This window comes from Taudactylus pleione, unplaced genomic scaffold (assembly GCF_031769625.1).
Source record: "Taudactylus pleione unplaced genomic scaffold, aTauple2 ptg000016l, whole genome shotgun sequence".
Lineage (NCBI taxonomy): Eukaryota > Metazoa > Chordata > Amphibia > Anura > Myobatrachidae > Taudactylus > Taudactylus pleione.
This window is the reverse complement of record NW_028284418.1, coordinates 44,690,058-44,703,288: the sequence shown is the minus strand read 5'-3', so window position 1 is coordinate 44,703,288 and position 13,231 is coordinate 44,690,058. Positions and strand designations below refer to the sequence as shown.

The 13,231-nt window shown below is 41.4% G+C and overlaps 1 protein-coding gene and 1 pseudogene across 1 annotated transcript in view; one reads left to right on the top strand and one right to left on the bottom strand.

The window, feature by feature from the left end:
- The window catches only part of LOC148541994 (uncharacterized), a 141,854-nt gene that overhangs the window by 37,786 nt on the left and 90,837 nt on the right, over nucleotides 1-13,231 (bottom strand). The window contains exons 14-16 of the mRNA XM_088476742.1: nucleotides 2,156-2,275; nucleotides 1,832-2,008; nucleotides 302-402 (exon numbers count right to left, since the gene is read on the bottom strand). Of these exons, the coding sequence (XP_088332868.1) occupies nucleotides 302-402; nucleotides 1,832-2,008; nucleotides 2,156-2,275 (398 nt within the window). The remainder of the gene's footprint in view (nucleotides 1-301; nucleotides 403-1,831; nucleotides 2,009-2,155; nucleotides 2,276-13,231) is intronic.
- On the top strand, nucleotides 2,922-3,075 carry LOC148541995 (5.8S ribosomal RNA; annotated as a pseudogene).

The following is a 13,231-nucleotide window of genomic DNA, read 5'->3' as shown; positions in this document are numbered from 1 at the left end:
TTTTTAGACCACATCTGACTGGATTATTGGAAGATAGAGTATTGGTTATGCTGTCTGCTCCAAATTGTCAGACATATAGTGAGGGGCAGAACAATAACGACCATCGTCCCTGCATGCAGTCCAACCTGGTGATATCGACCAGGTTACTATAGGGAACCGCGATTGTTGATCGCAGGTCATTATAGTCGTTTGGGGGTTGGTGGTGTGCTAGATGATCGATATTGTTCAAACCACGATATCGTTATCGTTTTCTGATCTGACCGTGTGTATGCACCATTAGCACTATAAATAAATACTGTACCATCTCTCTGCATCAGCGGGCATCATTTTGATAACATCTGGGAATGTCTGTCTACCTTCCAAGGAAACAGCTCTTCCAAAATGTCCAAGTTTCAAAGTGCCCTGAAATATACACAGACAAAAGAAGCACAGGATAATTTTATTGTTACAATTTTAGCAAATATCCAACAAATATGACATATATGGGTTTTTTTTTCCAAAAAATCTGCAATGGAAGAAATGTGGACCTGTCCAAGCAAAATAACAAAAAAAACCCCGACAAACTAAACATAAAACAAACTTCCTGTGACCGTAAAGGTCAAAAGTATTAAAAGTAGTCGTCACATGGGACAGTGCAATCATTTGTTAGTATAAAATCAATATTTAGGGGCATATTCAATTAATGGGCAAATGCCCACAAAGCGGATAATTGTGGTAGGAAAATAAATTTTTGCTTGCACCACTATGAATTGTAAGTTTTCCTGCACAGTATTAGTGCATGTGGTTACCAAAGAACCTTGCTGAAAAATTAATTTCTAACTGAATTGTACACTCGCTAATAAATGCCAATTGCTGCATTTGACAATGATCTATCGAGAGAAGACTGAAGGTGAAGTGGGAGATGTGGGCATCCTGTGGAGGGGAAGATGCCATCTCCTTGGTTTGAGCCACTCACACCCAATCAGAAGCTACCCTTTCTATCAATGAATGTTTCCTTCAATCTTTTCCCAGCCAGTAACTTTCAAAATAAGTGATTGGCATTTACAGTATTTTCTAATACTCTGCTGTATTCTATTTAATCAAATTTCAATATTACACAATATTTTCAGACATTTTGAGAGATCAATTTGAAATTCTAATGCTGAGTACACACAGAACGATCATCAGCGATACCAGTATCGCTGAACGATCTTCCTTTAAAATTCCTGGTGTGCTGGATGAACAATATTGACATCACTGCCAAGGACTATAATTATTTCTTTAACTCATGCTACTGCGGTTATGGTCACAGTGTGGGGGAAGCCGCAGCCTGACTTTCAAGCTGCAACCATTTGGGGGCAGCAACTGGGAGGAGCAGCTAAAATGCAGGCGTTTTAAAGGCGTGCTGAAACCAGCAACCGTGCAGATTCACTACCCTCCGCAACTTATTTGCGGTCTACATTCTCTGCAAACTATGGGTTCGCAACAGGAAGGAGAAACAACTCTTTTGTCTGCGGCACTCTTGAAATAAATATCAAAAACTTAACTTTTAATATAAATGGACTCACAAATAACAGACATACATAATATCAATCATGGACTAGCTATAAACATTGCGTATATCTGGGTAGTATTGGTTGCTCAGATGTCGGATGCGTGCCCAGATATTGCCAATGGTGATCCTATGCTGCATCTTCAGGTGCAGACAGCGGATCAGAGAAGCCGGAGGAGGGCGTCTTATTACTTTCAGCATTACCATAATGTCTCTGCTCCCATAAGCGCAGCACCAACCCCCCCTGCGTTGACATCTAAATCGGGCCTTTAGTGTGATAAAGTGACAAATTGCAGTTACCTTTCCTGGATTGACATACATGGAGCTACATCTCATGTCACAGTGCACAATGTTGTGTTGGTGTAGATTTTGCAGAGCACGCGCCATCTGGTCCATGTAGGAAAATAATTTGTCTTTTTCTATGTCTGGAGCAATCCCATTCAAAGTATAAATGTGTCCATCAAACATATTCGATATCTGTATAAAATAATGAAGAACAGTAATACATTAGTAATTAAACAAAAGTTGCTACTTAAAATAGTTAACTTAAGCAATTTAAGGCTCAAAAATATTAAATGAACTGTATATTACATCAGGTTATTTTAAAACTACTGAATAACTTACCAATGTTGTTTTGTAGCAATCAGTTATTATTTCTTCTACTTTCAGGATGTTGTCATGGTTTAATTGCAATAGTTTTCTTCTTGTATTCAGACTCATTCTCACAGGTGCAGAGTCTATGATCTGTCCATTGTAAAACAACATCCAGTCATTTTTTTTTCCATTTAGATTTGGTGTCATGGGCAAATGTGGAATTTGCAGGGGTGGGGGGAGTTTTACAACATATGTTATGTATATGGTGAGGAAGCGGAGCCAAAAATACATGATTATAAGAATAGGATCATATTGCCCCTTCCCTAGACACTAGCGAATAGGGACACTGAAAAAACATCGGTAGTACCAATGTATTTACCATTGCTCATTTTTTAGTTCTAAATATTGGTTCAAGAACACACATGGGGGTATATTTATTATCGTGAGAGTTTTTAGAAGTGGAGATGTTGCCCATAGCAACCAATCAGATTCTACTTGACATTTAACTAGCACCTTCCAGAAGATAATAGCTAGAATCTGATTGGTTGCTATAGGCAACATCTCCACTTCTAAGAACTAACACTTTAGTAAATATACCCCATGGTGTCCAGTAAATTAACTACTTAACAGTACTCCAAACTAGGGATTTAAACATCGGTCAACAGCCTTTAACCGTACCCCTCCTGTCTGCTTGTCTGACACTGATTTGTAATAAGGATCAAGGACCCATGCTGGAATAAATAATGAAGGCCACTTCCACCTGTGTCTTCCATCGCGTATCTACTTGATTGGGTCTTTGTCAAGGCACCGACTCACTCAGCTTGTGCGTCGATGAAGAACGCAACTAGCTGCGAGAATTAGTGGGAATTGCAGGACACATTGATCATTGACACTTCGAACGCAACTAGCGGCCTCGGGTTCCTCCCGGGACTACTCCTGTCTGAAGGTCGCTAGGTACTTTGACAAAGACCCAATCGGGTAGAAACGCGTTGACAAACACAGATAGACATAGCATTCATTATTCATTCAAGTGTGGGTCCTTGATCCTTATTACAGATCAGTGTCGGACAAGTGGACAGGAGGGGAAAGGTTAGGGGCTGCTGACCGTCGAGAGACCCTGGATTTCAACATCAACCGGCATTCTCTTTGCTGCCCGGATCCCCAGATTCCAAAGGTCCGGTGATCAAACTTACATCTCATTATCCACTGATATCGCTGTGTACATTGCTGCAACATAGGTGGAGGTGTATGCAATATTTTTTAACATCCCATCGACTAAACAACACCGACTGTGAGATTATTACTGCTGCATACAAAATTGCCTTTTTTTTTCTCTGGATGTGACTTTGACGTTTTTAGGAGAGAAAATATTGTTACATTTGTTTCCTAATGAGGATTGAGACTGGTTAATATTGTTGCACTCCAAGCTGCTTTCTCTCTCCGAACAAGATTGGGACAGTTTTTATAAGAAATTATATATTTGTTTTTTTCTTGTGTGGATCAAGACTGTTTGTTAGTAAATTTGCATATTTTTTATCCTCACTTCTTGCTTTTTGTTTTAAGGTGGTTACCACTTTAAAAGTGGCTGCAGGATTTTACAAAAGAACTTACATGTTTTAAAATAAGAAACAGACTGAAGCCCATTTATATATCTCTATCTATTCAGCACTGGAAAACACATTATTCTTAGTATATAGACATTTTTTCAGAAGGTTGAACAGCTTTTTTATGTGTTTTTGGCAGTAGAATATCTGAAGTCCTGACAATAAGATTGCTTATTTAGATTTCAAGGACTTATTTTTCATCCTAATTAGGGGTGTCTAACTCTGGTGAATCTTCACATTGGTCAGTGTGGCCCTAAGAGTGCTCAATTAGTACAACCCTCTTAATATAAATATATATACGTATATATTGGAATATGAAACAAAGAAGAAGGGGCACCACATGGTGCATTAAACGTAAAAACTTTTATTCCAAATAGCCGACACACAGCTCTTCAATCAGAATGCGTACTATAAGAAGCGGTCAAATACCACCGCAAGTATAAACAGTGGAAATGAAGTAATAAGCCAGGGTATCACCTGAACGTCTCTGGGATCTCCGTCGGCCACTCGATCAATCTCAGGTAAGGACGCGTGGTTTGGCGTCCTTACCTGAGATTGATCGAGTGGCCAATGGAGATCCCAGAGACGTTCAGGTGATACCCTGGCTTATTACTTCATTTCCACTGTTTATACTTGCGGTGGTATTTGACCGCTTCTTATAGTACGCATTCTGATTGAAGAGCTGTGTGTCGGCTATTTGGAATAAAAGTTTTTACGTTTAATGCACCATGTGGTGCCCCTTTTTCTTTGTTTCATATTCCAGTTAATTACCACCCAATATGGATCTGGGTGCATAGAAAGGGAAGACGCCGGCTGTTTGGTTCACTGCCTGTGCATGTTTCTGGTGTCCTAAGGATACAGATGTCATTTCTTACAAATCCATTTATCAAGTGGATGGAAGGACTGTGAGTCACCTGTTTCATTGTTGATTGAGTGATTAGCGCACTGATTGTTTGTTTGTATGTTATATATATATATGAACATGCTTACCATTTGTCTCTGTACATTCTACTTAACAGTTAACTAGCGCCTTCTACAAGATAATAGCTATAATCTGATTGGTTGCTATGGGCAACATCTGCACTTCTAAAAACTCACACTTTAGTAAATTTACCCTCTTGTTTCTTATATATTTTATATATTTTGTTCAGATTATTTTATGTATGACAATTATGTTACTTACATGATTTTCCAATGCTGATCGGCGCTGATGGGGGCGTATTTTTTTACATGTGTATACCCGCCTATTCCGCATGCCACTTGGCTGCTCATTATCTTACCACTAGCCACATATGTCACCTCTGACAAACACTTTTGATGAAACTCATTAGTACGTGGCCTAGTGATGCAGCTCTGTAACATCCAGCGTTGCACTCGGCTTCTGCAATCCGTGTTAGTCCCGGCATGCTGCTCTTCCCCCCTGCTGCAAGGCAGAGGGGTCTATGGGGCCAGCCTGCCTTTCCGGGGGGAAGGGAGCGGCACCCGATTTTCGGGAGGCTCCCGGCCGAATTGGGAGGGTAGGCAAGTATGTTTTAATGCCATGTTTAAATAAACATACTTTTATGAACTATGGAGCGCCCCCATCTGTTTTTTTTTCTCTATAACCTACATGTCCTGAGGGGTCCAGGACTTTTAGTACAGAAGGGACGCAGCGGTCCTTCTATAAAAGTGAACTGCAGTGTAAGAACTTTTATATTTGTCTGGTGTGGTGAGCTGTGTAATTCACTCACTTATTTTATAACACAGGGCCTGATTCACTACCGAACGCAACTGCGCATGCAATTGGCAGATTGTTGCCTTCTGCGCATGAGTATGCATTGCAGTGCGCATGCGCGAACTGTCCACTATGATCGGGACTGCGATCGCAGTGACTATGCAGACCCATCGCAGAGTGATTGACAAGAAGTGCCATTTGTGGGAGGTGATGGGGGTTGGCCGGTTCGAATGCTGTTACAGGGGCGAGCATAATTATCCACTGCGATGTCATAGGCAGCTTGAGTACTCACAACGTGCGATGAAGTTAGCAATTTCTGGGTAAGGTCAGAGCTTGTGCAAGTGTGATAAGGCTTCAATTGTACCCGATGTTTCACAGTCTTGCTATACATTATGTATGTGTGTAAGGTAAGGTGGGCATGTCTATGTAGTGCTGCGATGGCATAGCGATCGCAATGGATTAGCATATCATCGCAGCCAGTTTGCATGCATAATCGCAGCCATGATCGCAATTGTGATCCATAGTGAATCAGGCCCACAGAGTGGTGTATCATACTTTTCTGTGTGTATATATATATATATATATATATATATTACAGAGAAGAGAGACGAGGGCGCACAGTTGAGTATAATGACAAAAGATTTTTACTAAAAGTGTAGCTCACTTACATCACAAAAAACAGCAAACAGCGTAGTATTTAACAGCAGCACCGGGCAACGGGTGGGTATTGGTACCTCCGGAAATAACAATCTCCTCCAAACCACACAATATAGCCAAATCCTTTTTTCAAACACCAGACTTTGTCTTGGGTGCAGGTACAACTGGCAACTCACGTTACTACATGCATGTTCTTTAGGCCACGCCCAACATGTTTCGTCATCACAGGACTTTGTCAGGGAGTGTGGTACAACCATCAAAATCAGAGCATTTATAGTCCCAATCTCATTTGCATACAGTATGTGCTCAAACAAGGCTAGCATAAAGGAATGTAAGTCTTCTCACCAATTCCTGTAACAATGTCTCCTCATATCATGTAACAGGTTTATTCGTTACATTAAATTCACAATAACACAAATTTACTTCAACTATAAAACTGACTGGAAACATAGGGGGTCATTCAGACCCACTCGCGAGCGGCACTACACTCGCAAGCGGGTCGATGTTCCCCACTGCGCATGCGCACGACGGAGGGAGCTCCGTCGTGCGCATGCGAGAGACCCGGCGAGCGACGGGCTTCCCATCGCTCTGGGTCTCGCACCAAAGGGGGTGTGCTGTTGATGTTGATTGACAGCACGCCCCCTTTGGTGGGCGTGCCGGGGGCGTGCCTGCCAGATGGAGGCATTCCCATGGGAACGCCTACCGTCTGAAGCCGCCCCACTGACATCACTAGTGATGTCAGTGGGAGTGATTTTGGCTCTGATAGAGCCAAAGTCACTCCTGGGCTTGCGGCAGCGAGACCCTACCGCAGGGTCTCTGTCGCAAGTCCGATGGTCACGATGGTCAAGACCATCGTGACCATCTTTTTGGCCGCTCGCATATGCTGTGGGTGGTCACCCACAGCTATGCGAGCGGCCAGGAGGCCGCTCCATTTTCATGGAGGAGGGCCCCGATTCAGTGCGAGCGCTCTGGTCAGAGCGTCCGGCTCTGAATCAGGCCCTTGTTCATAAAACTCCAACTCATTATCTACCGATCATAAATGTTTCATAAATACATATACATAATATTTATTTTTAATAAAGTTAAAAACAATTCATTAATAATTATAACTGCTCACATGATGGATTTTGGCTTCAGTCCTAAGCACCACACCGGGATCGTTGATCCAACTACAGTGTCGTGTCCGGACCGACAGCCCACCCACCATTTAAGCAGCGGATAACATCTCGTTAGAACAATTAGTGCAATAATTCCCATATATATGACCTTAATACTATAATTTACTTTAAAAACGGAACAATGTCATAATTCTCGTTTAAACCTAATGGAACTAATGTGCTTAGGGTATATATCCAGGAAGTCTCCCTTTGGGCTAATTTCTTAGAAAGATCCCCACCTCTTTCATCAAGGGATATACAGTATGTTCTATAGCTTTAAAGGAGAAGTGATTTAGGTCTGATACACTGATTTTATTACATTATTTAAAATATTTCTTGTATGTTCCAGTACTTGTAATTTAAGTTGACGTTTTATTTTAAAAGTAGTATATAACTTTTGTAATTCATACTGATTGTTAAGACGATTATTTGTGGCAAAATGAGTAACAGAAATGATGATAGATAGGATTAGGAGGTTTGAGGAATGTCATAAACGTTTCAATGAATATATGGTTGTAAGGCTACATAGAAAAGATAATGTGGTTTCAATTGATCATGACCTTGATTCTTTATGCCTGCAATTGGAAAAATTACATATAAAGGGAATAAAATTAAGTTGGGAAATAACAACACTAGAGAACTATGTAGATGCAAATAGATTTCCGAGAGGTTTGAGGATTTCTAAGAATCCTACCTTTGTAAATGAAAGAAAGGAATTTCTTGATGCATGATATCAAACTCTAGACAGCTGTTCATTGGAGCTAATGAAATTGATTATAAGAGAACGAAAATTGGAATTAGGAGAGTTAGACTGAATTAGCGACATTTGAAAAACTAGATCCGTTTAAAGAACTGAATGAATTTAAAGAACTCAAACTTCAGAGTGAGAATAAAATCAAGAAACTTGAGGATGAGGTTATTTCAATTAAGGTAATTAAATTCCAAAGAGATTGATGGACTATAAAAATGGTAACGTACGGAACTGGCCTATTAATAGAAGAAAACAGAGAGAGGTTGAAAGTACCTATAATAAGGTTAATACCGAACAGGGATTTGCTGAAAGAGGTAGATTTGAGACCAAAGAAAAGTCCTGGCATAAAGTACCCCTTAGGAAATTTAAAATTAGGACTGTGAAAAACAGAGATATTCTTGTAACAAATAGTTTTAGATTTTAACAACACCAAACAATATAGAGAAACAGGGGGATTTTCAGAAAGCTTTGGATTGGAGAGACAGGAAGAAACAAAGAGAGGGAGTTTGGACACACAGTCCGAACTTAGGTGTGAAAAGAAAACCGGGAATAAGAGGAGAGGAAAAAGAGGTAGAGGAAAGGGAAAACAAAATAAGGAAAAATACCATCAGGAATAACTGGACTTTTTAATTTCTCGGATCACCAATTGAGTACAAATGAGATTAAGTTATTAATAAAAGGTTTGTCATTCTCTCCCAATAAATGTCCCAATGGGTTGGAACTACTTATAGATTCCAATAGGTTCATCACATTATTAACCCTTAAAAGACACTTTGTAAAAAATGGTATTAAACAAGATAATACATCACCAAATAAGGAAAACAACCGCACTGGTGTAAAGGCAAAATCCTCCTACTACCCCGTCGAATTGAGGGGGAGTTTTATAGATGCCTTTTCAAATTGAATACAGAAGGATTTTGACGCTCTATGTGAGAAGAATGATACTAAGAGAGATAATTTAGATAGAGGAGAGAGATATGCCATCAGAAGACTTGAAAAGAATAAAGAAATAATTATAAAGATGGCAGACAAAGGCGGTGGAGTTGTGATACAAAATAGAAAAGATTATTTGGATGAGGTATATCGACTTTTGGATGATGTTATGACGTATGAGAAACTGGATAGTGATCAAAGGAGGCCATTCAGACCCGCTCGTGAGCGGCAGTACGCTCGCAAGCGGGTCGATGTTCCCCCACTGCGCATGCACATGACGGAAGGAGCTCCATCGTGCGCATGCGCGAGACCCGGCAAGCGACGGGCTCTCCATCGCTCCGGGTCTCACAGCTATGCGAGCGTCCAAGAGGCCGCTCTATTTTCAGGGAGGAGGGCCCTGATTCAGAGTGAGCGCTCTGATCAGAGCGTTCAGCTCTGAATCAGGCCCAAAGTACCCATATAGTAGAGGAAGTAAAAGAACTCCCGAGCAAAGGTTTACAAAAGAATTGCATCAGTAAAGACGAATATACTTATATGTTAATTTTATACCCAAGTGTGGCTATTTTTTATAGTTTGCCAAAAATCCACAAACGTTTGGAGAAGCCCCCAGGACGTCCTATTGTCTCGGGGTTAAATTCTGTGACTTCGAATATCTCTAAGATTGCGGACATGTGCTTAAAGAAATACATAGTATCCTTGGAGTCATTTATTAAAGATTCTACTCATGTTTTGCAACTTTTAGAAACCTTTGAATGGAGTGATGATTTGTATTGGTGCACTATCGATGTGGAAGCATTATATGTGAGTATTTCTCATGAAATATGGTTGGAGGCGGTAAATATTATTTGGATAATGATGACACCTTGAATCAAGATTTAAGAGTTTATTTTAATCTGTATCAATTATATTTTAATTTTTAAAGAATAATTATTTTCAATTTTATGGACAATTTTGTAACCAGTGGTGTGGGACGGCGATGGATACGCTGTATGCACCAAGTTTAGCAAATTTGTGTTTGGGGGTATGGGAATTGAAAATAATCCAGAATGACAATATATATGCTAAACATATAAAAAATTTGAAACGTTACATAGATGACATCCTCATTATTTGGGAAGGAGGACAGGAGAAGTTTAATGAATTCATGACTTAAATTAACTGTAATACGTTAAACCTAAAGTTTACATCTAATTTTCAAAAAGCTAAAATTGAGGGCCTGATTCAGAGCCGGACGCTCTGACCAGAGCGCTCGCTCTGAATCAGGGCCCTCCTACCTAAAAATGGAGCGGCCTCTTGGACGCTCGCATAGCTGTGGGTTACCACCCACAGCTTATGCGAGCGTCCATGATGATGGTCACGATGGTCCAGACCATCGCGACCATCGGGCTTGCGACGAGACCCTGCGGTAGGGTCTCGTGGTCGCAAGCCCTGAAGTGATTTTGGCTCTATCAGAGCCAAAATCACTCCCACTGACATCACTAGTGATGCCAGTGGGGCCGGACCCAGACGGTAGGCGTTCCCATGGGAACGCCTCCGACTGGAAGCCATGCCCCTGGCACGCCCACCAAAGGGGGCGTGCTGTCAGTCACCACCGACAGCACGCCCCCTTTGGTGCGAGACCCAGAGCGACAGCTTGGCTGTCGCTATGCGGGTCTCGCGCATGCGCACGACGGAGCTCCCTCCGTCGTGCGCATGCGCATTAGGGCACCATCGACCCGCTTGCGAGCGTCCTACGCTCGCGAGCGGGTCTGAATTAGGCCCTGAGTTCCTAGATCTCATACTAGATACTAGCAACTGGATAAAGGAAAATAAAATTGAATCTTATACCCACATAAAAAAGTGGATAGTAGTAGCTATATCAACTTTAATAGCTGCATCTGAAAAAATGTGTTACGAATTTACCCTATTCCCAGTTTCTAAGTGTAAGAAGGAATTGTCAGGCTGATTAAAAATTTGAGGAACAGGCTGATATTTACAGTAAACGCTTCCTAGAGAGAAACTATCCAATGGGGTTAATTCTAAAGCGTAGGAACAAAGCCAAAAGTTTACAGAGATCTGACTTGTTAACATATAAAGAACATGTTGTGGAGGAGAATAGTAGTCAAATGGTCCCTTTTGTTACCACCTTCTGCACAAAAAGTAAAGAGATAAAAAAAAGTATTGGAAAAACATTGGGATGTCTTGTTATTAGACCCAATTTTAAAATATATATACTCCCAAACAATCCCAAAATAGTTTTCAAAAGAGCGAAAACCTTGAAAAATATGTTGGCTCCTAGTTATTTTCTATTGAATAAAGAAACCAGCTGGTTAATAGAAGCAAAGGTTTTTTTTCCATGCAACAAGTCTAAAATCTGTAAATATTCCAGTAAGGAAAGAACTAGATTTTGGGATACAACAAACAAAATATGCTGGGAGATAAGGAGTTTTATTACTTGTCAAACCATGTCTGTAATTTACCTATTGGAGTGTAAATGTGGAAAACGTTATGTAGGAAAAACAAAACGTCAACTTAAATTATTGGTACTGGAACATACAAGAAATACTTTAAATAATGTAAAAAATCATAGTGTACCCCGGCACTTTTCAGCATGTTGTAGATCAGACCTAAATCACTTCTCCTTTAAAGCTATAGAACATATATCCCTTGATGAAAGAGGTGGGGATCTTTCTAAGAAATTAGTCCAAAGGAAGACTTTCTGGATATATACCCTAAACACATTAGTTCCGTTAGGTTTAAATGAGAATTATGAAATTGTTTTGTTTTTAAAGTAAATTAAAGTAGTAAGGTCATATATATGGGAATTGTCGCACTAATTGTTCTAACGAGATGTTATCCGCTGCTTAAATGGTGGGTGGGCTGTCGGGTCGGACACGGCACTGTAGTTGGATCAACGATCCCGGTATGGTGCTTAGGACTGAAGTCAAAACCCGTCATGTGAGCAGTTATAATTATTAATGAATTGTTTTTAATGTGATTAAAAAAAAATTATGTATATATATTTATGAAACGTTTATGATCGGTAGATAATAGTTGGAGCTTTATGAACTATATTTCCAGTCAGTTTTATATTTGAATTAAATTTGTTTTATTGTGAATTTTATGTAATGAATAAACCTGTTACATGATATGAGGAGACATTGTTACAGGAATTGGTGAGAAGACTTACTGTCAGATTTGCCGTTGGTGGCCTTGGTATATGTTCAGGAAGCCGGCGGACTCAATGCCAACCGTCGGCTTCCCGACTGCTTAGTCCCGGCGAGGGTTAAATGACAGGTGTCTAAATCTAGATGCCTGTCATTTTACCGATGCCGGGAGACCGGCGCCCAGCATTCCGATCGAAGGGATGCTGAGCGCAGACAGCCGCGTGGTGGGAGGGTTAAGTTTAGGGCTCCCCGAGGGGACTTGGGGTTAGGCACCCCCCCCGGGAGGTTAGGGTCAGGGTAGGGGAAGTGGGGGTTAGGGTTAGGCACTCCCGGGGGGAGAGTAGGGTTAGGCACCCCCCTGGGGGACTTAGGTTTAGGCAGCGGGGGAGGGGGGGTTAGGTTTAGGCATTAGAGGGGGGATTAGGGTTAGGCACAGGGAGGGAGGTTAGGGTTAGGCACCCTAAAGGAAGGTTAGGGTTAGGGGGTAGAATTAGGTTAGTTTATACTTACCTTTAGGACGATCGGGATTTCCTCCTCTGTCGGGATGCCGCTGCCGGGATTTGAACTGCGGCCATTCGGCCGGCGGTAAATCGTACTGAATGTGGTGGCCTTGAGTTAGGAAAGAAGTCAGGGGGGAGAGGCCTGGATATCAGAGCTCCTCATCCACAGGTCTTGGAAGTTGACGAGACCTGGTCAAAGGTGCAGAGTCTAACCTGCAGTGAGGTGTTCACCAGTGACCCCTCCAAGTGGGATATGGGCTTACCTGCACCCTGCAGGCAGGTCGCAGTCCTTTGACCAGGTATCCAAGCCCTGTGGGAATAGAGACTCCAATATCAGTGGCCCAAGGGAAGTGCCTTACAAAGGCACTATTACACAGGGAGATACACCAGGAGATGATACTTGTGAGGTGCTTGGAATTGGCATTTGAAGTACACTAGAATTGGCACTAGAGAGATACGCACTAGAATTAACACCAGAGAGGTACACTAGAGTTGGCACTTGAGATATACTTGAGAAATCACAGGTAGTGACGTGTGGATGCACTTTTGCACCACGGGGTGGCACTTGAGGAAGACCCTGAGTGGCATGACTTAGAGGCACACAGGAGAAACTTTGTAGTTTGTAACCACAGGAACAGCATGCA